General features: G+C 63.3%; 2 protein-coding genes across 3 annotated transcripts; one reads left to right on the top strand and one right to left on the bottom strand.

The window, feature by feature from the left end:
* Positions 1–620: 620 nt before the first annotated feature.
* PAIP2B (poly(A) binding protein interacting protein 2B) lies at positions 621–17,304 on the top strand. Its single transcript, XM_065060143.1, has 4 exons — positions 621–726; positions 9,487–9,638; positions 14,100–14,276; positions 15,048–17,304. The coding sequence occupies exons 2-4, from the start codon at positions 9,495–9,497 to the stop codon at positions 15,102–15,104; spliced, it is 378 nt and encodes a 125-aa protein (XP_064916215.1). The 5' UTR covers positions 621–726; positions 9,487–9,494; the 3' UTR covers positions 15,105–17,304.
* Positions 17,305–19,906: 2,602 nt separating this feature from the next.
* NAGK (N-acetylglucosamine kinase) lies at positions 19,907–22,813 on the bottom strand. Of its 2 annotated transcripts, XM_065060141.1 has the most exons (10): positions 22,696–22,813; positions 22,389–22,473; positions 22,020–22,118; positions 21,814–21,955; positions 21,624–21,734; positions 21,426–21,538; positions 21,146–21,233; positions 20,813–20,910; positions 20,669–20,747; positions 19,907–20,595 (listed from the first exon to the last, which is right to left on the bottom strand). In XM_065060141.1, the coding sequence occupies exons 1-10, from the start codon at positions 22,722–22,724 to the stop codon at positions 20,408–20,410; spliced, it is 1,032 nt and encodes a 343-aa protein (XP_064916213.1). In that variant the 5' UTR covers positions 22,725–22,813; the 3' UTR covers positions 19,907–20,407. The 2 variants fall into 2 exon arrangements, with proteins under 2 accessions (XP_064916213.1, XP_064916214.1); XM_065060142.1 differs by lacking the exon at positions 21,146–21,233.
* Between the last annotated feature and the right edge of the window lie 2,588 nt (positions 22,814–25,401).

The raw sequence follows: 25,401 nt of genomic DNA, 5'->3' as shown, positions 1-25,401 counted from the left end.
ATGGGGGTGCGGGACGGGACCCCCGCCCCGCGGTGTCCGCGACCCGGGTGCGACCCGGGGGTGCGGGGTTGGGTCCCCCAGGGTGCAGGTGCCCCCCCGCCAAGCACGCGTCCGCCACGTGACAGACCCCCCCCCGCCAGTCCCCGCCCGCGCGCGGGGAATCCCCCTCCCCCTCGCTGTGTTTACATCAATCCGCCAATCAGCGGCTCGCTAGCAGCACACCCCGCGCGGCGAGGCGGGCGTTTTGTGACGCCTCTCTCCATTGGGCGTCACGCCCGCCAATCAGAATCTGGGTGATGTGGTTATTTACCTTGTGCGCGGCCACGCCCACCCCGCCACGGCCCCGCCTCCCAAGCCTGCTTGTCTGACCCCACGTGGGGGACGCGTGCGCCCAACCAATCAGCCCCTCCGAGGTTAACCAATCCGGAGGCTAGGAGGTGGAGCCAGAGTTCCAATTAGACGCCGGCAGGGTGGGCGGGTCTCGGCGCCGGAGCGGCAGCGGACCGGTGCAATAGAGACACGCTCCCTCGCCATTCCGTCCAACCAGACTTAGAGCCGAGGGCGGGGGGGCGGGGACGCCTGGGGAGGCTGGCCAATGGGGTGTCAGCTCCGCTGGCCGGGGCGGGGGGCGTGTCCCCGCCGCGCGGGGCGGGCGGCAGCGGGTCCGGCGGCAGCGGCGGCGGAGGCGGGAGCGCCGGAGCGGCACCGGCCCGGCCCGGCCCGCAGGTAACGGCAGCGGCCGCGGGGCGAGCTCGGGGCGCAGGCGCAGCTCTGCTCTGCTCTGCTCCGCTCCGCTCCGGCCGCCGCTCGGGGCAGCACCGGGGGTCTGTGGCTCACGGGCCTCCGGCGGGCGCAGGCCCCGGCCGCGCTGCGCGGCGCCCGCAGGCCCCGGCCCGGGCCCGGCTGCGCTCGCAGCTCTGCCCGCGCAGCCGCGGGGGAGCAGCGGGTGTGCGGCCGCGTCCGGCCGGTGCCCGGCGCGCCGGGGGCTGCACCGGGTCGCGTCTTTCCGGGAGAGCTGCATCCACGGGGGTGCGGGGGACGCCAAGGACCCGGGGTTGCACCGGGTGTCCTGCTCGGAGGGACCGGCCAAAGTCCCTCCTGGCCGGTGTCAGCCCGGCTGGGCCCCCGCCAGCCCGCAGCTGCGCCTGTCCCACCGCCCGCCCTGCGCCCCTCCTGCCCCGGAGCGGCTCCCCGACCGGCCCGGGGAGCCCTGAGCCACGGCCGGGACGGGACACGGTCCGCGGGGCTTCTCCCTCCTAAACCCCTTCTGCGTGACAACCAGTGACAGGACAAGGGGCGATGGGTGCAAACTGGGACACAGGAGGTTCCACTTAAATTTGAGCAGAAACTTGTTGGGGTGAGGGTGGCAGAGCCTGGCCCAGGCTGCCCAGGGGGTTGTGGAGTCTCCTTCTGTGCAGACATTCCAACCCGCCTGGACACCTTCCTGTGTAACCTCATCTGGGTGTTCCTGCTCCATGGGGGATTGCACTGGATGGGCTTCCCAGGGCCCTTCAGCCCCTGACACTCTGGGGTTCTGTGAAACCTGCTCCCCCAGCATCGCCCCCGCCCGGGGCACGGGCGCCGCGGTCCCGCCGCTCCGGGGGCCGGTGTCCCTCCGCACGGCCTGTGCAGGTCGCAGCGACTGGGAGCCGGTTTCTCGATTCACGTCCCAGGGCCGCGGCACACGGTGGGTTCGGGCTGCCCGGGCTGTCCTGCCCGCCGGCCGTGCTGACGGGGCCGGCACGCGTACCCGGCTCCTGGCTCCTGCCCTTCAGGTGTTTTGTTACGTGCTGGCTCTTCAGGTTTCAGCCTGACGTGCAGCGACAAGTCGGGTGTTGCTGCCGGAGCATCGCGGCCAGGGAGGGAAACTCCTCTCTGCGTCTGGCGGGCTGCGGCGCGTTGGTCCAAACCCCCGTCCCTCTGTCCGCCTTGGCCATAGAGGACGCCGAAGAGGCTGCGTGAAGCCCTAAGTTGTGTGTATTTGGTTCGCGTATCATAATATTGCGTTGAAAACGTGCACGTTTCCTTTCTGCGCAGTGGAGCTGAGGGGACGGCCCTTGCCAGGCCGGGGAGGGAAGAGCCACACGCGTCTCCTCATAGTGGAATCCTCCCCGTGGGTTTATTTGAGACGGGCAGGAGACACGGGCCGTGCGCGGCGTCCGAGGGCTCTGCGAGGTGGCCGCTCAGATCCCGCTGCAGATTGTGAAGCTTTTACTCCACACACAGGCTTGTCCCCCGCTGTGGAGCAGGAGCTTGTTGTCCCCTGGCCGCCGTGAGCCGCGGTTTGAGTGCAGCCGCGGGACGGTGACGCGAGACCCCCGGATCCCCCGTCGCTTCACCGCGGGGGCGCCGGCACAGCGCCTGTCCCCGAGCTGGCATCGTACCCCGGTGTTAATTTGGTCTACACCGGTGTTGTCAGCAGCCGCAATCCGGGCTGGAAGGCGGCCCTGCCCGGCGCCCGCTCTGCTCCGGCGTTGACAGGACGCGCGTTGTCGGCTTTCGGTGGCCGGGAGAGCAGGGAGCGCGGCACCGCAGCCAGGGGGGAGCAGCCGGAGCCGGCGAGGTCGCGGAGCCGAGGGCTCGAATCGCCGCGTTTGCTTTGGTTCTCTTGGCCTCGCTACACTTTGTGCGCAGGGCGGGCGTCCAGCCCAAAGCGGCTCCGTTTCCCCGGCACAAACACAGATAAAGCCAGTCCCGTGGATCTGGAGGGCCCTGCCAAAGCGCTGGGGTGCTGCCGCGCTCACCATGCCCAGTAACTGCGGTGCTGTGTCTGTCTGTCCCTCCCCGCTGTCCCCAGGTGTCCCTGTGCGGAGCTCAAGGTGTGTCCACGGGACCAGGAATCACGGTGCTGTGTCTGTCTGTCCCTCCCACGTGTCCCGTGTGGAGCTCACGGTGTGTCCATGGGACCAGCAGCTGCAGTTCTGTGTCCGTCTGTCCCTCTCCAGTGTCCCAGTGTGGAGCTCACGGTGTGTCCGTGGGCCCAGGAATCACGGTGTGTCCATGGGCCCGGGAGTCACGGTGTGTCCGTGGTCCCAGGGGTCGCGGTGTGTCCGTGGTCCCGGGGGTCGCGGTGTGTCCGTGGTCCCGGGAGTCACGGTGTGTCCGTGGTCCCGGGGGTCGCGGTGTGTCCGTGGTCCCGGGGGTCGCGGTGTGTCCGTGGTCCCGGGGGTCGCGGTGTGTCCGTGGTCCCGGGGGTCACGGTGTGTCCGTGGTCCCGGGGGTCACGGTGTGTCCGTGGTCCCGGGGGTCACGGTGTGTCCGTGGTCCCGGGGGTCACGGTGTGTCCGTGGTCCCGGGGGTCACGGTGTGTCCGTGGTCCCGGGGGTCACGGTGTGTCCGTGGGCCCGGGGGTCACGGTGTGTCCGTGGGCCCGGGAGTCACGGTGTGTCCGTGGGCCCGGGAGTCACGGTGTGTCCGTGGGCCCGGGAGTCACGGTGTGTCCTTGGTCCCGGGGGTCACGGTGTGTCCGTGGGCCCGGGGGTCACGGTGTGTCCGTGGGCCCGGGAGTCACGGTGTGTCCGTGGGCCCGGGAGTCACGGTGTGTCCGTGGGCCCGGGAGTCACGGTGTGTCCTTGGTCCCGGGGGTCACGGTGTGTCCGTGGGCCCGGGGGTCACGGTGTGTCCGTGGGCCCGGCAGCTCCCGGTTTCCGTCCCGGAGCCGAAGCGGCTGCCCGGCCGCTGGCAGGTTCTGCCTGACGGACGCTCCGTTTTGAAGCCTTTACCAGAATTCTATTGTCAGTTCCCGTGAAGAACGTACAGCGGGTTGCTGCCGCTGGCAGTACCGCGGCGTTAGTCCTGGCGAGCAGCAGGACCCGCTCGTGAGCTCTCGAGCGCAGAACGTGTCGTCTTCGGGATTAAAAGCAGCTCAACGATGAGCCGTGTATAGGTTGAATCTGAAATTAGGTTTCTACGCATTTCGAGAGTGCGGTCGGTATGTCTGTTGCTTTCAAAACGACGGGGGGTCTGGCGGCGCTGGGGCTGGTGCTGAGCGGAGTGTGGGGTTGTTCTCGGGGATTCGGATTAAAATAGGGGTGAGAAGACCCCCCGACCGCAGGTGGGAACGGGCGCAGCTCCTCAGCACCAGAGATCTGCACATGGAAGACGCGGCGTCTGCTGCGAGCGGGGACTGGCACCCCCCTGCGAGAACAGGGAGTCCAGCCTAACATTAAAAGTCCAGACTAACCTGGAAGACTTCACACCCTCTAATTAGAGCAGCTCGCCCGCTCAGCGCTTCGCCCTCGGTGCTGCGAGTAAAACCTGCAGCGCCGGTGTCGGGGAAGGAGAAGCCCGGGGGGGAATAAAAGTACTTGAAAGGCGTCAAGGTGGCGATAAAGCGTGGGCTGGGCCAGAAAAAGCCAGACCTAGTTAGGCCGGGTTCCCGGTGAGACCCAACGGGGAATGTGGCTGGTGTGATGTGGGGCAGCCGGGGACACTCCCGCCCGCTGGAAAAGTCTGCGGGGCTGGAGATGAAAGGTGCAGCTCGGGCTGGGGACGAGTCGGGGCTTTGTCTGTACACAGGGATTAGGGCCGGGATCTCTTAGGGCCGGGATCTCTTAGGGCCGGGATCATTAAGGGCTGGGATCGCGGGTTTGTTCGGGGCGGGTGGGCAGGAGCGAGCGCGTTGGAAACGGGGCTGAACCCGCTGGGCCTGTGGAACAGGAGGAGTTCCCGAGCTGGGAGAATCGGCTCTCTTGGGAGATGAGGTTAACGAGCTGCCCTTCTCTAATTGCTGCGGAGGAGGAGTTGGAGTGGCTGCAAACCCGTCCACCCTGTCCCCCGACCCGGGTCCATCCTGGGCGGCTGGGCCAGGACCCTCGACCCGGGTCCATCCTGGGCGGCTGGGCCAGGATCCCTGACCCGGGTCCATCCTGGGCGGCTGGGCCAGGATCCCTGACCCGGGTCCATCCTGGGTGGCTGGGCCAGGATCCCTGACCCGGGTCCATCCTGGGCGGCTGGGCCAGGATCCCCGACCCGGGTCCATCCTGGGCGGCTGGGCCAGGACCCCTGACCCGGGTCCATCCTGGGCGGCTGGGCCGGGGTCCCTGACCCGGGTCCATCCTGGGCGGCTGGGCCGGGGTCCCTGACCCGGGTCCATCCTGGGCGGCTGGGCCGGGATCCCTGACCCGGGTCCATCCTGGGCGGCTGGGCCGGGACCCCCGACCCGGGTCCATCCTGGGCGGCTGGGCCGGGACCCCCGACCCGGGTCCATCCTGGGCGGCTGGGCCGGGACCCCCGACCCGTTTGCTCGCGGTCGGTGTCTCTGCTGTGGGAACCGTTTCTGTGCGGCTGACGGGGAAACAACAGCGGGTTTCTCTGTCTGAACGCTCACGGAGCTGAAATGAGAGCGGTGTCAAAGCCCGAAGGCGGCTGGAGGAGGGCGCAGCACCGACGGCTCAGAGCGCACGGAGAAAGCGAGCTTTGGGTGCTTTTTCCTGACGTCTGGGTGGATTTTCCTGCTGAAAAAACAGCCTGTCTGCAAACCCGATAATTCCCAAAGCTATTTATAGCGCTGGGAGCCCTGGCCCGGCTGCCTCCCCAGCCCCGAGCGGCCTCCGCCGCGGTTTTGGCTCCGGCCGCGCTGGCCCGGCAGGGTGAGAAGGACCAGATGTCCCTGCCCGGAGCCAAGAGCACAGCTGGGCCGGATCCTGCGCTCCGGCGCCGCTCTGTTAACTCTTTGGGGATGTGGGGGAACGCGGCTCGTGCTGCGCGGGGTGTGGAGAGGGGACACCCGTGGGGACACAGAGCGGCGTGGGGAGGGGGACGGGAGCTCCCGGTGCTGCCGGATGAGCCCCATTTGTTCTGCCACGTGTTACCCACCCTGCCCCGTGTCCTGAGAACCTCCTGTCCGTCTGTCCAGCCCTCCAGGGCTGGTGACTCCAGCACTGCCCTGGGCAGCCTGTTCCAATGCCCCACAGCCCTTTGGGGAAGAAATTGTTCCCACATCCAACCTCAACCTCCCCTGGGCAACTTGAGGCCGTTTCCTCTCATCCCCCCCAAAAAGAGTCCATCCCCTTCAGTGCCGTGGGGACAATGACGCTGTGCTGCCATCGTCCTGCCTGAGCCACGCTGGTCAATTTGCCCTCGGTGTCTCTGCCCCTTGTGCTGTTTCCATCGTGACTATTTCCAGCACCAAGGGAGTGGCAATGTCAGTGCAGCGGAGCAGGGAGGCCCCGGGCGGCTCCCGCCGCGGGATTTGCCGCATCCCGGCTCTCAGGAGGTGCTGAAGGGTTCTGGATCTGTTCTCTGAGCTCGCAGCACCCAGGTGGAACATTACTTTTGGTTTTTATTGATCTGTTTAATTTTCCAGGGGAAAAGGAGGAGCCGGTCCCAGAAGCCTTCCCTCTGCAAAGCAGGGATTGATTTATTGCGGGGTGACCGGACAGCCCGCAGCGCGGCTCCGGCGGCTCAGCGACGTGTCGCGGGCTGCGGGTCCCTGCGCTGGCGTGACTAGAGCAGGGCCGCGGGAGCAGACACGCAGCGCAGCAGACACCCGTGGGGCTGGGACCCACACAGCCGTGCGGGATCAGACCCACACAGGCGTGGGGGCTCAAACCCACACACCCGTGGGGCTGGGACCCACATACCTGTGGGGCTGGACCCAAATGTCCATGGGGGCTCAGACCCACATACCCATGGGGCTGGGACCCACATACCTGTGGGGCTGGACCCAAACGTCCATGGGGGCTCAGACCCACATACCCGTGGGGCTGGGACCCACATACCTGTGGGGCTGGACCCAAACGTCCATGGGGCTGGGACCCACGTACCCATGGGGCTGGGACCCGCATACCCATGGGGCTGGACCCAAATGTCCATGGGGGCTCAAACCCACATACCCATGGGGCTGGGACCCATATACCCATGGGGCTGGACCCAAACATCCATGGGGGCTCAAACCCACATACCCATGGGGCTGGGACCCACATACCTGTGGGGCTGGACCTAAACACCCGTGGGGCTGGGACCCACACATCCATGGGGCTCAGCTCCACATACCCATGAGGGTCAGGACCTCACAGCTGTGGGGCTGGACCCAAACACCCATGGGGCTGGGACCCACACATCCATGGGGCTGGGACCCACACATCCATGGGGCTGGGACGCACACATCCATGGGGCTCAGACCCACATACCCGTGGGGGTCAGGCCCACACAGCTGTGGGGCTGGGACCCACATACCCCTGAGGCTCAGCCCCACACAACCATTGGGCCCAGAGCTGGGCCCCTCAGAGCTGGGTGTGAAAAGCAGGAGAGAAAACAGCACTTGGACTGGGGTTTTTGTTTGGTTAGTTTGGTTCTTGGGTTTTGTTTTGTTGGTTTTTTTGTGGTTGTTTTGGTTTGTTTGGGGTTTTTTGTATTTTTTTTAATTATTTGTTGTGTTTCGGGGTTTGCTTTTTGTTTGGTTTGGGGTTTGGTTTGTTTACCTATTCGCTGAGATTTTCCACCCGGAATATTATCCCCGGTGGATGAAATGGGGCCGCCGAGCTCAGGCGGCACCGTGGGGTGCGCTGGGTGATTGTGGGGTGTGGGGGTGCTCCCGCCTGTCTGTGCTGGGGGTGCTGCTCCCCGGCCGCCCAGAAAACCCATCCTGAGAGTCCTGCTTACAAACCTGGAAGAGGAGCCATTGCAAACCCCCTCCCGCCCCAGGCGGCTCCCCTGGCTGAACTGACCCCCCGGGCTGCGTGTGTCGGCCCTCGGCAGCGGGAGGATGTGGGGCTGGACCCGGCGCCCCCACGGGAACCCGGCTCTGCGTGCTGGACGTGGGACATCCCAGAGCCCGCCTGTCCCTGAGCTCCCCAAAACCCGCCTGTCCCTGAGCTCTGAACCCCTGGCTCCCCAAAGCCCGCCTGTCCCTGAGCTCTGAGCCCCTGGCTCCCCAAAACCCGCCTGTCCCTGAGCTCTGAGCCCCCTGCTCCCCAAAACCCGCCTGTCCCTGAGCTCTGACCCCCTGCTCCCCAAAACCCGCCTGTCCCTGAGCTCTGAACCCCCTGCTCCCCAAAACCCGCCTGTCCCTGAGCTCTGACCCCCTGCTCCCCAAAACCCGCCTGTCCCTGAGCTCCCCAAAACCCGCCTGTCCCTGAGCTCTGAACCCCCTGCTCCCCAAAACCCGCCTGTCCCTGAGCTCTGAGCCCCCGGCTCCCCAAAACCCACCTGTCCCTGAGCTCTGAACCCCTGGCTCCCCTAAACCCGCCTGTCACTGAGCTCTGAACCCCTGGCTCCCCTAAACCCGCCTGTCACTGAGCTCTGAGCCCCTGGCTCCCCAAAACCCGCCTGTCCCTGAGCTCTGAGCCCCCTGCTCCCCAAAACCCGCCTGTCCCTGAGGTCTGAACCCCCTGCTCCCCAAAACCCGCCTGTCACTGAGCTCTGACCCCCTGCTCCCCAAAACCCGCCTGTCCCTGAGCTCTGAGCCCCCGGCTCCCCAAAACCCGCCTGTCCCTGAGCTCCCCAAAACCCGCCTGTCCCTGAGCTCCCCGGGACGCGCCTGTCCCTGCCTTGGCTGTGCCTGCGCAGCCCCCGGTGCTTCAGCAGGGTTTGGCGGCTGAGCTCCCCGTTCCCCAGCCGGTTGTGCGCTGTGCTGGTGCTGCGGCTCCGCTGGCTCTGCCCCAGCCCCGCTCGGTGGTGCTGGCGGCAGCGCCGCCGTGTTGGCTTTGGCACGGCTGAATTTCCATGCTCAATCCGGAGCCTTTTCTGCCTTCTCTCCGGACACCGGGGCAGCTTGAGCGTGGCCTGGCCCCAGGACCTTCCTGCTCTTCCTTGGCCCTTTTTGCTCCCTTTGTGCCTTGCCCACAAGCAGCGGTGTCACAGCTGTGAGGCTCTCGGGGCCACCACGGTGTTGGTACATCAGAGCCGTGCACCTTTGTTGCTTTTCAGAGCGTAACATCTGGCAGCTGTCCTGGGCTTGTCTGGGCTTCAGATTCCTCCTAAAAATAGGCATGATGTGCTCGGCACAGGCCGAGTTGAACACAGATCCGGCGCTGGGGGCCGGAGCGGCCGTGGGGACGCAGAGCTGCCCCTGGTGCCACTGGGACACGGAGCTTTGGGCTCCGGAAGGTCTGCCCGAGCTCAGCCTGCTCTCCTGGGACTCGTGGCTCAGCAAAGGGCAGCGTGCGTGTCGCAAACCGACGGGCTTTTGCGAAATACCCTCTAAAAATACAGACATTCGGGGTGGGGTAAAGGGGCACGGGCTGGCCTGGGTGCGTTCTGCCAAAAACTTCACTGTTTCGGTGCTTGTGTGGGTCAGTGCTAACCCAGCTGTGGTCTACGGGCGTGTTTTGATTTAGCGTGGATGGGGTGGATGGAGGGGGTTGGGGGGTGGTCTGTCCAGCCTGGGGAGCTGCTGCTCAGCTCACACCGTGCGTTAAGTTCAGACTATCCCGGTGAGTCAAAGCCGTGGAATAGAAACGGAAGCGCAGCAGTGCGAGCGTCCGGGCGGGCGGGGGGACGCGGGGGGACGCAGCCCCCTCAGCCCCTCGTTTCTCCTGGCAGAGTCTGGAATGATGAATGGCCCCGACCTCGGCAGCACCGCGCCCAGCCCCGCGGCGCAGGACGAGCAGGCAGCCAGCGGCCGCGATGAGAAGGAGAACAACCCCTTCGCGGAGTACATGTGGATGGAGAACGAGGAGGACTTCAACAGGCAGGTGAGAGCGGGACGGGCCGTCAGCGCCGCGGTTCTGCGCCTCGCCGAGCGCGAGGTTCCCTGTGGTGGGACCGGCAGCGTGAGCACGGCCGCCGCGGGCCCTGCGCCGGGCGGGGGAACGGTCGTCCTGGCTGTGTGGGATCTGCCTCTGAGGACACGGCGGGCAGAGTCCGAAAAAACCCCTCCCGCTGCCTCTGACCCTCTCAGAGCTTTATTGGGACCGTGACCCGTGCTTTGCTGTGACACACAAGACCTTCCGCTCCGTGTGCTCGGCTGGAGGGAGAGGAAAAATCGGTGCTCGGAATCTGAGAGCTTTGGTAGCCCGGCTGCCTCCACAACGGGTTCCTGCGGTTAGTGCCTCTTGTTTGGGGTAAAAAGCTCCGTTTTGGTGAAACGGTCATGAATACGCTTGGAACAGCCAGAGCGCTCAGGAGGAGCCGTGGTCCGCGGGGGCCGGTTGAGCCTGGAGAGCTGCTGGTGACGGTGCTGGGACCGGGAGTCACAGAATGTGTTGGGTTGGAGAAGCCCCTCAGATCATGGAGTCCAACCACACCCCACCCTGTCCCTGCCCCGTGTCCTGAGAACCTCCTGTCCGTCTGTCCAACCCTCCAGGGCTGGTGACTCCAGCACTGCCCTGGGCAGCCTGTTCCAATGCCCCACAGCCCTTTGGGGAAGAAATTGTTCCCACATCCAACCTCAACCTCCCCTGGCGCAACTTGAGGCCGTTTCCTCTGCTCCTGGCGCTTGTTCCCTGGGGAGATTGAGCAGCTTGTGGAACAAGGAGGCGACAGAGCTGGCGCAGCCGCAGCGTGTCCTCGTGCTGCTGCTTCGGACCCTGATGGCCGCACAGCACGGCGCAGCAGGGAGGAGCTCGCTGCGGGTTTGCTGGTCCCTCCTGCCCTCACCCCAGTAGCTGCAGAGAAGTCAGACGCCTGAACTGGGTGGGGAAGGAGCTTCCCCCTTCATGTGCTGCAAAGCCGAGCTCTCCCAGACACTTGTCCCATGCCTGGAACATCCAGGCGCTGGATTCCGGTCCCCGGACTGTCAGGGAGGAGCCTCTGGAGCCGCGTCAGAGGGATTTCACATCCGCACCGCGCCCCTGGTCACCGCAGGAGGGTTTCGTCAGCTCTACTGGTGTCCTCAGCAGAAAGGTCCGTCCGCAGCGGTTGAGCGTGGTTCCGCAGCAGGACGCTGCGGCCGCCCGCGGCGGTGACCCTGGAGTCTGCAGCAGCCGCCCCAGCGCTAGCGCCCGTGACTCAAGGCTTCTGTTGCGCTTGGTGACGTGATTAGGCCCCCACAGGCAGCTGTGCTGGTGGAAATGTGCTACGTTAATTAGCTAATGTTTGGAAAGCGCTGTCTTGATTAAAAGCAAAGCGCAAAGCAAACCGTAAGGCAGCTCCGTGCCCGGGGCAGAGGGACCTGCGGGAGGGAGGAGAACGGAGCCAAGAGCTCCGGGCCTCCTCATGTGGGCCCAGGGGCGCTGAGACCCTCACCTGGTCTGCAGCGACAATCATTTTGGCTGGAAAAGATCATCGAGTCCAGCCACAACCCACCCCGGCACTGCCCCACATGTCCTGGTTCAGGTGGTCACCGGACAGTGATAAGGAGCTGGGGAGAGGGGCACAGGCGGGGACAGCACAAGGGTGCCCAGGATGTCCCCTCCCTGTCCCCTGGGCCAGGGCCGATACGGTCACCGCGTCCCCAGCTCACAGCCAGCACTGGGGAAACAGGGGCTGCTGGGCCGGGGCTGGGAGGAGAGGGGACGTGCACAGGCTTGGAGTGCCTGAGGCGCACGGAGCTCTGCGCTCGCTCCACAGCGTCCTGGAGAAGTGCAGGATCCCGGGGCCGTTGCCACCGTCGGTGTCACCGTCTGGTGCGTTGTTCCCCTCGCTGTCCTGTTGTCACACACCAGTGCCAGCGCGGTGTCAGGAACAGCCCACGCAAACCCCGCGGAGGGTCTGTGAGCGGCCAGGCGGTTTTCCCCAGGCCAGAACCAGTTTTGGAGGCCGGTGGAGGGTCCGGAGGCAGCGGCACCTGAGAGCTCAGATCCTGCCTGCGCGGGATTTCAATTGCAGCAGGGACCGAATAAGCTGAACGCGGACAGCAGGGCGGGTTGCCGAGCTCCCCTTTTCCCCGGGAAGCCGGTTTTGGTTGTAGTTTCTCTTTTCCACTGCTGAAATGGCAGGGTTGAAGCTCTTCAGAGCGTTTAGCGACACACAGATTCGCTCAGCTCGCGTGGACTCGGTCACAGCTGCTCCAAATCCTGCCGTTCCCTGGCTCTCGTTTTGTGGCAGCTGGTTGAGCATAAACGTCACAAGAAAACCCGCCTGGAAGGTGGGAGCAGCTGGTTAAGGCGCCCCATGGAGCGTACGGGGCTGCTGGGGGTGAGGACGGGACCCCAGCCCCATTCCTGCCGTTCCAGCCCGGCAGCCCCAGCCGGCTCCTTTCCTCAGCCCGGGGGATCCGCGCTCGGCAGGAGATGAGTGCCACCCTGTGTCGGTGCTCCGCAAACCGCGGAGACGGGAACGAACAGCTGTGGCACTGGGAATGGAACGGCCGCAGCATCGGGAACAGAACGGCTGCAGCATTGGGAACAGAATGGCTGTGGCATTGGGAACAGAACGGCTGTGGCATTGGGAACGGAACGGCCACAGCATCAGGAACAGAACGGCTGCAGCATTGAATGGAATGGCCACAGCATCGGGAACGGAATGGCTGCAGCATTGGGAACAGAACGGCTGTGGCATTGGGAACAGAACGGACACAGCATTGGGAACGGAATGGCTGCAGCATTGGGAACGGAACAGCTGTGGCATTAGGAACCGAACGGCCACAGCATCGGGAACGGAACAGCCACAGCATTGGGAACGGAACGGACACAGCATTGGGAACGGAACGGACACAGCATCGGGAATGGAACGGACACAGCATTGGGAACGGAACGGACACAGCATCGGGAACGGAACAGCCACAGCATCGGGAACGGAACAGCCACAGCATTGGGAACGGAACGGACACAGCATCGGGAATGGAACGGACACAGCATTGGGAATGGAACGGACACAGCATCGGGAATGGAACGGCTGCAGCATTGGGAACGGAACGGCCGCAGCATCAGGAACAGAACGGCCACAGCACTGGGAACAGAACGGACACAGCATTGGGAACAGAACGGACACAGCATTGGGAACGGAACAGCTGCAGCATCGGGAATGGAACGGACACAGCATTGGGAATGGAACAGCCACAGCATCGGGAACAGAACGGACACAGCATTGGGAACGGAACGGACACAGCATTGGGAACAGAACGGACACAGCATTGGGAACGGAACAGCTGCAGCATTGGGAATGGAACGGATGAAACATTGGGAACAGAATGACTGCAGCATCGGGAACAGAACAGCCACAGCACTGAGAAGGGAACGGCCATGGCATCAGGAATGGCCACGGCATTGGGAACAGAACAGCCATGGCATCAGGAATGGCCATGGCATTGGGAACAGAACAGCCATGGCATCAGGAATGGCCATGGCATTGGGAACAGAATGGCCACAGCATTGGGAATGGCCATGGCATTGGGAACAGAATGGCCACAGCATCGCTCTGCAGCATCGAGAACAGCCGCGGCATCGAGAACAGCCGCGGCATCACTCTGCAGCATCAGGAACGGCCGCGGCATCGCTCCGCTCTGACCTCCAGCTGCTGTGCTGCGCCTGCAGCTGCAGAAAATAAGGCCTTGCCAAACCAAAACCTTCCCCGCTCGGTCCCTCTCCTCACCTCCAGGGTCACATCTCCCCTTACTTCCCAGCTTGAGGACCCTGAGGCCTTTTCCACTAACAAATCAGAAAGTTCAACAGCTCGCCCACGTTATGCTGGGCAGTTTATGCTAAGCAAATTCTATATCAGCAGTTAAACCAAGTCCTATAGGAAGTGATATAGCAAATAATTCCCTAGACCGAGGCAGCGTGTGTGCTGACAACGCGCCCCCCGCACTGCACCCCGCTGGGGGTTCATTATTTTTAATGTCAGCCCCCCCGGCCATTTAGCAGCGAGCTCTTCCGGAGCCCAAAACCCCGCGTGTGCTGCTGCGGCTGGATGGGCCGTGGATCCCGGCCGGTAAATCCCACCCCGTTGCCGCGGGATGCGCTGGTGCCGGGACCTCGTGCGCCGCGCCGGCCGGAGCCGGAGAGAAGAATCAGCACGGCATCGGTCTGGTTGGACGAGCCCCTGAGCGCATCCAGTCCAACCACACCCCACCCTGTCCCTGCCCCGTGTCCTGAGAACCTCATGTCCGTCTGTCCAGCCCTCCAGGGCTGGTGACTCCAGCACTGCCCTGGGCAGCCTGTTCCAATGCCCCACAGCCCTTTGGGGAAGAAATTGTCCCCAGATCCAAGCTCAGCCTCCCTGGTGCGACGCGGTGCGCTGGTTGGTCCCCGTGGCTGACGGGGGTCTCTGGGCAGGTGGAGGAGGAGCTGCAGGAGCAGGAGTTCCTCGACCGCTGCTTCCAGGAGATGCTGGAGGAAGAGGACCAGGACTGGTTCATTCCGTCGCGCGACCTGCCCCAGGGCGTGGGGCAGCTGCAGCAGCAGCTCAACGGGCTCTCCGTGGGTGACGTTCACGCTTCGGAGGACATTCTGGTGAGGAGACGCGCGGCGCGGCTGCTGATGAGCAGAGGATCCGTCCTGGGGTGGGGGACGGGTTTCCCTGGGGGTTTCGTAGAATAATTTGGGTTGAAGGGACCTTAAACCTCCCCCAGTCCCCCCTGCCATGACAGGGACATCTTCACCAGCTCAGGGTGCTCAGAGCCCCGTCCAGCCTGGCCTGGGGTGTCTCAGGGATGGTTCATCCACCACCTCTCTGGCCAACCTGGGCCAGGCTCTCACCACCCTCAGGGCAACAATTTCTTCCTCATGTCCAGCCTGAATCTCCCTCCTTTAGTTCAAACCATCACCCCTTGTCCTGTCACAACAGGCCCTGCCCAAAAGCCTGTCCCCAGTGTGGGGGGCCGGGGTTTCCTGGCCGGCAGTGGGGTGTCGGTGCGGGGGCTGGTGCTGACGGTGCATTTGGGAGTTTTCTGCAAGAATATTATTTTTAGCCACATATCCTAAAGCCCAAAGTCTCCGGCGTTGCAGAGCTTGCTCTCCGGGAGCCGTGGAGATGGAGCTGAGCTCCGGTCCCGAGCAACACGGGCCCTTTCTCACCTGTTGTTCGGGTGTCCTGGCCGGCTGGGGAGGTCCCCAACCCCCCTGGGGGCAGATCCTTGGCGGTCACACTTGCTCTGCAGCAGCTCAGGTGCCCGTGGGGACACGGGGACCACGGCAGCCGCTTTGCCCCAGTGACAGTGTCCTCGGGACGGGTGCCCATATTTAAACCACTGCTGGACCCCCCCACTCCCTCTTTTCTTGCAGAGCAAAAGCAACTTGAATCCCGATGCCAAGGAGTTTGTGCCCGGCGTGAAGTACTGATGTCCAGGCAGGATTAGGAGGGACTGTCCCCGCTCCGGGGTCGCGGCCGGGGGACGGAGCTGCTGCAACGTGGCGACATCTCGCTCTACGCTTCAAGTACCTTTTTTCTTCTTTTTTTTTTTTTTTTAATTCCTACAAAACTCTTCTTTGTACCGTCTATCACCTCTTTTATTTTTGGCAGTTTTTGCTTTCTGGGACTTGCAGCCCTTGGGTCTGTCCTGGAGCCCCGCGCTCCCGCAGCCTCACAGACGCGTTTCCACCCCTGCCCAAACCTGCTGGTGGGAAAGTCTCTTGTTCTGGTTTAAGCATAATTTACAGGAAGGCCCAGCCCCCGAGAGCCGCGCCGGCTTTCCCTGTTCCGTTAAACAAGATTCCTTTCGCTCAAGTGGAGTGTGACACGAGTGTAAAGCCCGGGGTCCTCTGGAGCGGCCCAGCGCTGCGGTACGTGCTGAGCACCGACCCACAGCTGTGGGAGCTCCTGGGGACACGGCGTTTGTCACCCAGTGTCCGTCCCCAGCCAGGGGAGCGCCGCGTCTGCTCCTTAAAGAGTTTTCCCCCAGCTCTGAAGCATCTGTAAGTAAATTCCAAAAGAGCGGCTTAGAGCCTCCCTGGGAGAAGGTCCTGAGCGCAGGAGCAGCCGGGACGTGGGCAGAGGAGGTGACGGGCAGCGTCCCGGCCCCTCTGCCGCGGTGGTGGGTGGCGCTGGAGGCGAAGCCGCCGCTGTGCTGTGCGTGAGCAGCGTCCCTGGGCTCTGTTTCCAGGCCTAGCTGGGCTGCTTTGCAGAGCCGGGCTCAGAACCCGCGCCCAGAGGAAGCGGCAGCTGCTCGGCGAGGGTTTAGCTTGACAATTACAATATTAATGATTGCTGGCTCTGGTAGGGCGGACGGGAACGCTTGCTCATGGGTGTGCATCTCACCTGGCAGCTCCAGTTCCTTCCAGCGTCCCCGTTAATTAAACAGAGCCGTTAATTTGGGGGATAAGGGGTCCCCGCGGGTTTGTGGGGATGGAAGCCGGTGGCTGCATCTCCTTGAGCAGCGACTCAGGCGTCCCTGGGCCTGAACACTAACGCTGAGCGGAGCTTTAGGCTGGTTTAACTCGGTACAGTCCGCACTGAAACCCACCAGCTCTCCCGTCTCTGGCTGCTTAAAACCAGCACTAAACCCTGACATTACTGCAGCCAGAGCCGGGCGCAGGTGCCTCTCAGATCTCGCTGCCCCGAGGCGCTGCTTTGGGCTGATTTTCCCACTTTTCGGTACAAGCCGTGCCCAGGGCTGCCGGGCTGTCCCCGCGCTGTGCCGAGCTGTCCCCGGGCTGTCCCGGGGCTGTCCCGGGCTGTACTGGGCTGTCCCTGTGCTTTACTGGGCTGTCCCCGGGCTGTCCCTGTGCTGTCCCGGGCTGTCCATGGGCTGTCCCTGTGCTGTACTGGGCTGTCCCCGTGCTGTACTGGGCTGTCCCCAGGCTGTCCCTGTGCTGTCCCGGGCTGTACTGGGCTGTCCCTGTGCTGTACTGGGCTGTACTGGGCTGTCCCCGGGCTGTACTGGGCTGTCCCTGTGCTGTACTGGGCTGTCCCCGGGCTGTCCCCATGCTGTACTGGGCTGTCCATGGGCTGTCCCCGGGCTGTCCCCGGGCTGTCCCCGTGCTTTACTGGGCTGTCCCCGGGCTGTCCCTGTGCTTTACTGGGCTGTCCCCGGGCTGTCCCTGTGCTGTACTGGGCTGTCCCCGTGCTGTACTGGGCTGTCCCCAGGCTGTCCCGGGGCTGTCCCCGTGCTGTACTGGGCTGTCCCCAGGCTGTCCCTGTGCTGTACTGGGCTGTACTGGGCTGTCCCTGTGCTGTACTGGGCTGTCCCCGGGCTGTCCCTGTGCTGTACTGGGCTGTCCCTGTGCTGTACTGGGCTGTCCCCGTGCTGTACTGGGCTGTCCCCAGGCTGTCCCTGTGCTGTACTGGGCTGTACTGGGCTGTCCCTGTGCTGTACTGGGCTGTCCCCGGGCTGTCCCCGGGCTGTCCCCGTGCTGTACTGGGCTGTCCCCGTGCTGTACTGGGCTGTGCCAGGCTCTGTGCTGGGCAACCCCCCAAAGCAGCAGCACAATTCCTTCCCTCCCTTTTTCTCGGGTTTCTATTTGATTTCTTCACCCCCCGCCCCAAGACGTGCTGTACATTTCAGACAATGCGTCATGGAAAATAAACTGGTTTTGGAGGTGAGCGGGTCGCGGGTCTGGCCTGGGGGACGCCTGAGCTGTCCCCGTCCAAACGTCTCGCTCCCCATTTTCCGCCTTCACCCCGCGGTGGGTCCAGCCCCGGGGCCAGGGCAGGAACCGGCTCCGGGCACCCGCGCTGCCCCGGGATACGACTGGAAAGCCGGGGACAGAATCCGCGGTGCGGAGCCCACGGCTGGAGCGGGGGCAGCGCGTGGGGGGCAGTGTGTGTGGGGCAGTGTGTGTGGGGCAGTGTGTGTGGGGCAGTGTGTGGGGCAGTGTGTGTGGGGCAGTGTGTGGGGCAGTGTGTATGGGGCAGTGTGTGTGGGGCAGTGTGTGTGGGGCAGTGTGTGGGGGGCAGTGTGTGGGGGGCAGTGTGTGGGGCAGTGTGTATGGGGCAGTGTGTGTGGGGCAGTGTGTATGGGGCAGTGTGTGTGGGGCAGTGTGTATGGGGCAGTGTGTGTGGGGCAGTGTGTGTGGGGCAGCGCATTCACTTTACCTTTATTTTGCATTTTCATGCTTTTTTTCCTCCTATTTTTCTTTTTTTTACTGTTTTTTCTTCTTTGTTTTTCCTTTTTTTTCTTTTTTCTTTTTCCTCTTCTTGCTTTTTATTTTTCTTTTTTCTTTCACTTTCTTTTTTTTCTTCTTTCTTTTTCATTTTTCTTTTTCTTCTTTCTTCTTCTTTTAATCTTTTTCTTTTTTCTTCTTTTTCCTTTTCCTTTTTCTTCTCTTTTTCTTTTTCCCCATCTTTTTCTTCTTTTTTCTCCTTTCTTCTTTTTAATCTTTTTATTTTCTTATTTTTCTTTTTCTTTTTTTCTTTTTCTTCTTTTTCTCTAGTTCTTTTTTCTTTTTCTCTTTTTCTTTTTCTCTTTTTCTCTCTTTTTTCTTCTTGCTTTTCCCCATTTTTATTTTTCTTCTTTTCTCTTATTTTTCCTTCATCCTTTTTTCCTTTTTCTTCTTTCATTCTCTTTTATTTTCCTTTCTTATTTCTTTTTTTCATCTTTCTCTTTTTGTCTCATTTCTTCTTTTTTTGTCCCGTTTTCTCTCCCTTTCTCTCCTCCTCCTCTCTTTTTGTTTTCTTCCATTTCTCTTCTCACTGCAGCCCAACCCTGAGCCAGCTCCCCAGTCCCACCCCAGTGCCCCCCCGTGTCGTGACAGGGACATCGTCCCACCCCAGTGCCCCCCTGCAGTGACAGGGACATCGTCCCACCCCAGTGCCCCCCTGCCATGACAGGGACATCGTCCCACCCCCAGTGCCCCCCCTGCCGTGACAGGGACATCGTCCCACCCCAGTGCCCCCCCTGCCGTGACAGGGACATCGTCCCACCCCAGTGCCCCCCCTGCCGTGACAGGGACATCGTCCCACCCCCAGTGCCCCCCCTGCCGTGACAGGGACATCGTCCCACCCCCAGTGCCCCCCCTGCCGTGACAGGGACATCGTCCCACCCCCAGTGCCCCCCTGCCGTGACAGGGACATCGTCCCACCCCCAGTGCCCCCCCTGCCATGACAGGGACATCGTCCCACCCCAGTGCCCCCCTGCCATGACAGGGACATCGTCCCCCCCCAGTGCCCCCCCTGCCATGACAGGGACATCATCCCACCCCCAGTGCCCCCCCTGCCGTGACAGGGACATCGTCCCACCCCCAGTGCCCCCCCTGCAGTGACAGGGACATCGTCCCACCCCCAGTGCCCCCCATGCTGTGACAGGGACATCGTCCCACCCCCAGTGCCCCCCCTGCAGTGACAGGGACATCGTCCCACCCCAGTGCCCCCCATGCTGTGACAGGGACATCGTCCCACCCCCAGTGCCCCCCCTGCAGTGACAGGGACATCGTCCCACCCCAGTGCCCCCCATGCTGTGACAGGGACATCGTCCCACCCCCAGTGCCCCCCTGCCATGACAGGGACATCTGCACCAGCTCAGGTTGCTCAGACCCCGTCCAGCCTGGCCTGGGGTGTCTCAGGGATGGTTCATCTACCACCTCTCTGCCCAACCTGGAGCCTCCTGCTCCATGTTAGCTCCATTTCCCGCGGGCTGCAGCTCTGGGGTCCCGGTGCTAATTCTGCATCTTTGCTGATTGTTTTGTGTCTCTGGTCTGGCTGAAGCAGCTCTCATGATATTTAAGTGTCTGCCCGGTTCGGGCTGTATCTGACGCACCCGCCACGACTGGACATGTCCCTCGGCACCTTCTCCGAGCTCAGCGTTTGTGTCCCAGCACGGCCCCATCTCCCCCATTCGGGCACAGCCCTTTGTCCCGATTCCCCGACTCGGGGCTTTTCGCCCCAACACCAAATCATCCCAAACGTCCCAATAACCCGTTTGTCCGGGAATCTCTTTTCCAGCTGACATCACAGGTTTGTGCTGATCGGAAGGTCCTTGTCCCGGCCGCCGTCCTGCTGGGCTCCTGCTTTTGGTTATAGATACATTTTTAGTTATAAATGAATTATTTTTAGTTATAAATCTCGACATAAGGTCTTTGGGCGCCTTTCTGACCCCCGCCCTCTGCGGGCGGAGGGATTTTGGAGACGTTCCGATGGCGACATCTGGGGTCCCTGATGTCGAGGAGGTTTCTTCAGCCCACGTTACCCAAAGCAGCGTCTCGGGTGATAAATTCCACCAAACGGTTTATTTCGCTGGTACAGCAGCAGACAGATCAGCTCGAGGGGTCCCTGCACACGGGACCCCGAACACAGGCACCCCGGGCAACCCAGCCCTCACCCCCTAATCAAACCCTCACCCTCTAATCAAACCTTCACACTCTAATCAAACCCTCACACTCTAATCAAACCCTCACACCAGAGCCTAATACCCGAGTCTGGGCTCTTCTTGCCCCTCAGGGGGTCCTTACATCGGATTTTCTTCAGAAGCAGCACCTGCTGATGGCTAGAACGTCACTTTGAACCACCTCCAGCGTCCCTCGCCTAAACCAAACTCTACGTGCAAGTTCACAGCAATTTCGGTTACTAACGAAGCAGCTCGTTAATATTTCCTACCAGCCGCACAAGCTCTTCATCACCAAACCGCCACCGCCACCCGCTGGCCCCAGCCCCGGCGCCGCGTGCGGACGGTCCCTGCGTCCCGGGGGGGACGGCACGGGGACACGCGCCACTAGAAGACGTGTGTGTAGAAGACGTCGACGTTGTCAGCGTAGTCCAAGGGCAGCGCTTGGCCGATGTTCTGGGCGCCCAGCCGGGCCCCCCCCAGCGCCGAGGAGCGTTTCAGCTTCAGGAGGCTGAAGCGGGTGAAGATGCGGCCGGGGGCCTCGTCCCGCGCCTGCGCCAGCACCCGGATGAACCCTGGGGGGGACACGGCGATTGGGGGACGGGGGAACCGTGGGACCCCCCCCGTCGCCCCCATCCCTGCGCTCACCCGCCTGCATGCGCTCCCAGCTGTTCCAGACGGAGCCCACGCACACGATGGGCAGCCCCAGCTCCCCCAGGAACAGGCTCTGCGGGGAGGGGGGGTTAGAACCAGGACCCCCCCCACGCGCCCCCCGTCCCCAGCGGCGCTCACCCGGTCGATTTTGGGCAGCACGGCCACGACGTGGCGAGCCAGCACCTCGCCGGCCCTGGTGAAGACGTGGCAGCAGAGCGGGTCCCCAGCCTGGGCGCCTGGGGACAAAGCGGGGGGTGGGATGGGGACCTGGGACCCCCCCGCACCCACCGGCAGCTGCGCGGCCCCCCCGACGGGGCGCAGGGTGCTCGGGGTGACGGGAGCAAAGGGGCAGAGACCAGAGCCGGGGAGTGACGGCAAAGGGGGGACCGTCCCTGGGAGGGGCTGCCCAAGGGCCGGGCCCCCCCGTGTGGCCCCCGCCCCCGCGCCCCCCCGGGAAAGGGGTTTCTTTACCCTCCGCCAGCTTCTGGCAAAACCCCGCAAACTTGGACTTCTCGAAGGTGCGGTAGAGATGCGTCAGGAGGCCCATCCTGTCCGAGATCTGCCGCGCGGGGAACCCAGCGCTGAGCCCCGTATCCCCACCCCAGCACGTGGGACCCCCATCCAGCACAGAGCCCCCCACGACCCTGCCGAGGATCATCCCCCAAACCCCACCGCCCCATGGAGCAGCCCAGAGCACCCCCAGACCCCCAGAACACGCGCACGCAGCCCGGACCCCCCAGCCCCCCCGCACCTGGAAGTAGTCGAACATGGCCTGCTTGATGTACCCCACGTCGTGCGGCGGCACCTCCAGGTTGTCCATGCAGTCAAACACCATCTTGACGGCCTGGTGCGCGATCCAGTACGCTGCGGGGAGCCAGGTGAGACCCCCCCCGGCGTCCACCACCCCCCCGGCGTCCCAAGCCACCCCCCAGTGTCCCACACCGCCCACCTGAGCCCTCGTCACCCATCATGTGTCCCCAGCCACCGCAGCCCGTCTCCGACCCGTCGGGGTTGATGAGTTTGCAGTTGGAGCCGGTACCCGAGATCAGGACGATGCCGCCTGCGCAGGATGGAGGGGACACGCACGGTCACCCCCCAAACCGCACGGGGATGTCCCCCCGCGGTGACGTGTCCCCTACCCTGGTCGGTGGCGGTGGCCATGGCCCCCACGGCGTCGGTGGTGATGTAGTAGCTCTGGCTGAGGTGGGGGAAGCGCCGGTGCAGCTCCTCCGTCAGCTTCCCGATGGCGTCCTTCTGGTCCCCCCCGCTCAGGGACAGCCCCTGCCACAGCGTCCCTGTCACCCCCGGCCGGGGGACACAGCGAGGGGGGGGCGGGGGGACTCACCAGCGAGCGGAGGGGGACGTGGGGATCGGCGCCCGCTTTGCTCTTGGCCTCGCTGACCATGCGCTCGATCCTCTCCAGGCACTTCTCGGAGCCAATGAGCTGAGAAATTGGGGGGGGACACACACTAAAGTCCCCTCCCAAAGCCTAAAGTCCCCTTCTAAACCCTAAAGTCCCCCCAAACCCTAAATCCTCCCCCCCGCAACCCCCGGATTCCATCCCAGGGGAGGTTTGTAGCTTGTAGACCCCCCAGCATCATCCTTAACACCTTCATCCCACCCTGGGAACTTAGGGACAGCCATCCCCACCCCCCCAAATGTCCCACACTGTCCCGCCCCCCCCAAATTTAGGGGGGTGCCCCCCCCAGCTCACCCAATGATTGGTGCAGGGTCCCTCCGTCTCGGCCAAAATCTGCCCATCTCCCGACACCAACACCACTTTGGAGTGGGTGCCCCCGCTGTGGGGACAAAGTGGGGGGGACACACACGCTGCCAGGGGGGACCCACCATGGGCGGAGGTCGGGGAGGGGGGGCCCCGTCTGCAGCCTCCGGCTGCAGCCGGGGCCCCCCCTCCCCGACCTCCGCCCCCTTCCCACACAGGTTGGGGGGACCCGAGGGGGACACGGGGGGTTTGGGGACAATGGGGACCCCCCCACCCCACCCGTGTCGTGACTCCTCACCCCTCCACGCCGCCGAACAGCGACGCCATGGCCGCCGGGACACACCCCGCCCTGGACACGCCCCCTGGACACGCCTCACTGGCCACGCCTCGCCCAATGGCTCCGCCCACACCCTGCTCTGGCTCCGCCCCCTGCTTTACTCCAGCATTAGCCCCGCCCCTCCGGCCGCCCCGGGTCCTTGTGCCCGCCCGCTCAGCGCCGCTGCGGGATGGGGATTTGGGGAGGACGGATGTTAGAAAGCAAAGATGTGGGAAAGCAAGATGTGAAGAGGTTTGGTGATGACAGGAAGCTGGGAGCAGTGGTGACACTGGGGGCTGTGCTGTCATCCAGAGACCTGGACAGGCTGGAGAGTTCGGCGGGGAAAAATTTAACGAAATAGAACAAGAGCAAGTGTACAGTTTTGCATCTGGGCAGGAACAACCCCAGGTTCCAGTGTAAGTTGTGAATGAGCTGTTGGAGAGCAGCGTAGGAGAAAGGGACCTGGGGGTCCTGGGGACAGCAGGGTGACCGTGAGCCAGCACTGGGCCCTTGTGGCCAGGAAGCCAATGGTACCTGGGGTGGGTTAGAAGGGGGTGGTCAGTAGGTCAGAGAGGTTCTCCTGCCCCTCTGCTCTGCCCTGGGGAGACCACACCTGGAATCTTGTGTCCAGTTGTGGCCCCTCAGTTCCAGCAGGACAGGAACTGCTGGAGAGAGTCCAGCGCAGCCACCAAGATGCTGAAGGGAGTGGAGCATCTCCCGTGTGAGGAAAGGCTGAGGGAGCTGGGGCTCTGGAGCTGGACAAGAGGACACTGAGGGGGGACTCATTCCTGGGGATCAATATGGAAAGGGGGAGTGTCAGGAGGATGGAGCCAGGCTCTTCTGGTGACAACCAGTGACAGGACAAGGGGCAATGGGTGCAAACTGGAACACAGGAGGTTCCACTTAAATTTGAGAAGAAACTTGTTGTGGGTGAGGGTGGCAGAGCCTGGCCCAGGCTGCCCAGGGGGTTGTGGAGTCTCCTTCTGTGCAGACATTCCAACCCGCCTGGACACCTTCCTGTGTAACCTCATCTGGGTGTTCCTGCTCCATGGGGGGATTGCACTGGGTGAGCTTTCCAGGGCCCTTCAGCCCCTGACACTCTGGGGTTCTACAAAAGCAAAGACGTGGGAAGGCAAGACGTGTGGCTCCAGCCACCTGGATGACAGAGGACGATCAACACTAACGTGACCATCTGGACGGTCAAAGAAGAAATAGTGCTGGCATAGTTAGATCACAGCAGCCAGTCAAAATACAAAGGGGCTTGGACAGGTTGTGCTGAAGTACGTTTCTCATAATTGTAAGGAGTGAGGAGTGAGCAAAGTGTAAGGAGCCCAAGCTCATGAGTGAGAGTGGTGTGTGTTTAATGACAATTCTTGATAAAACCTCTCAGTTCAGGCCGGTATCTGAAAATCCCACAAACTGTCAACGGTTACTAAAGGGGCCTGGGCCTGGCTCAGCTCTGCTCCGCGCTCCTTCCCAACCAGCATCTCTGCCTGTGTATGTCCCTGTGTCCCGCCGCGCGTCACCAGACACGGGCACAGGACGTGTCTGCGCCAGGAGCCACCACAGCACCCCCGTCCTGATCCGTCCCTCGTGGGGGACAAGGGCTCGGGGCTCCCCCCACCAGGAGCGGACACCCCTGCCCTCATTAGGGCATCGCTAACGAGCGGCTGTCAGCTCCATCGGCTGACGGATGGAGGGGGTGGCAGCTGAGCCCCCCCCGGGCACCGCGGCCCCTTCTGCGGGTGACAGCGGGTGACAGACACTGCGCGCTGCTGCCACCTCTGCACCGGGGGCTGGGATGGGGGGAGGTGGATGGAGGAGGTGGGGTATGGAGGGGTAGATGGATGGACGGACGGACGGATGGATGGATGGATGGACGGATGGATGGACAGATGGATGGATGGATGGACGGATGGATGGACGGATGGATGGATGGATGGATGGATGGATGGATGGATGGAGAAGACAGGCAGAAGGATGAAAGGATGGGTGGGAGGAAGGAAGGAGGGAAGGAGCAGATGGAGGGGCACAGGGGCTGATGGATGGACGGATGGATGGACAGAGCGATGGAGAAGATGGAAGTGCAGACGGATGGGGAGGGTGGTGGGGCTGGAGAGGATGCAGAGCTGGATGGCTGAGCAGGTGGATGGAGAAGATGGAGGGGCAGATGGAGGAGACAGAGGGGCGGATGGATGAAGAGGATGGATGGATAGATGGACGGATGGATGGGATAGAAGGGCAGAGAGATGAAAGGATGGCGGGGCGGGTGGAGAGGTGGGTGGCTGAGCAGATGGCGGCTGGATGAACATATCAGAATGGAAAGAGGAGGCGGGGGCAGACGGGGCGGCAGAGGGAGGTGAGGAGCGGGTGTCACAAGATGGGGGTGGCAGGACAGTGACCGTGGGCAGGGGCCGGTCCCAGCCTGCAGGACACACCAGGTCACCCCACGTGTGGCCCAGCAGTGTCACTGCTGCCGGGGGTCTCTGGTCTGGGGTGCTGGGACGGGGACACCAGCGGAGCAGCCGGTGAGGGACGGGGTCAGGGCCCCCCCGCTGGCTCAGCCCTTCTGGGGCTCCCCCAAACCGTGGGGCACAGGCTGAGACATGGGCTGGGGGTGCCCCATGTCCCCAGGGTGCTGCAGAGGTCCCGGTGGGATGGGAACTGTGGTCACCCCCTCTGCGTGGC

Source organism: Columba livia, chromosome 4, assembly GCF_036013475.1.
Source record: "Columba livia isolate bColLiv1 breed racing homer chromosome 4, bColLiv1.pat.W.v2, whole genome shotgun sequence".
Classification (NCBI taxonomy): Eukaryota; Metazoa; Chordata; class Aves; order Columbiformes; family Columbidae; genus Columba; species Columba livia.
This window is presented reverse-complemented; position numbering and strand designations above follow the sequence as displayed.

Coding starts and splice junctions, on each gene's coding strand:
- PAIP2B (XM_065060143.1), top strand. CDS start 9,495: ATGATGAATGGCCCCGACCTCGGCAGCACCGCGCCCAGCCCCGCGGCG. Junction 9,639..14,099: donor AGGAGGACTTCAACAGGCAG/GTGAGAGCGGGA, acceptor GTCTCTGGGCAG/GTGGAGGAGGAGCTGCAGGA. Junction 14,277..15,047: donor ACGCTTCGGAGGACATTCTG/GTGAGGAGACGC, acceptor CTTTTCTTGCAG/AGCAAAAGCAACTTGAATCC.
- NAGK (XM_065060141.1), bottom strand. CDS start 22,724: ATGGCGTCGCTGTTCGGCGGCGTGGAGGG. Junction 20,911..21,145: donor TTGCCAGAAGCTGGCGGAGG/GTAAAGAAACCC, acceptor CTTTGTCCCCAG/GCGCCCAGGCTGGGGACCCG. Junction 20,748..20,812: donor TGCTGCCCAAAATCGACCGG/GTGAGCGCCGCT, acceptor CCCTCCCCGCAG/AGCCTGTTCCTGGGGGAGCT.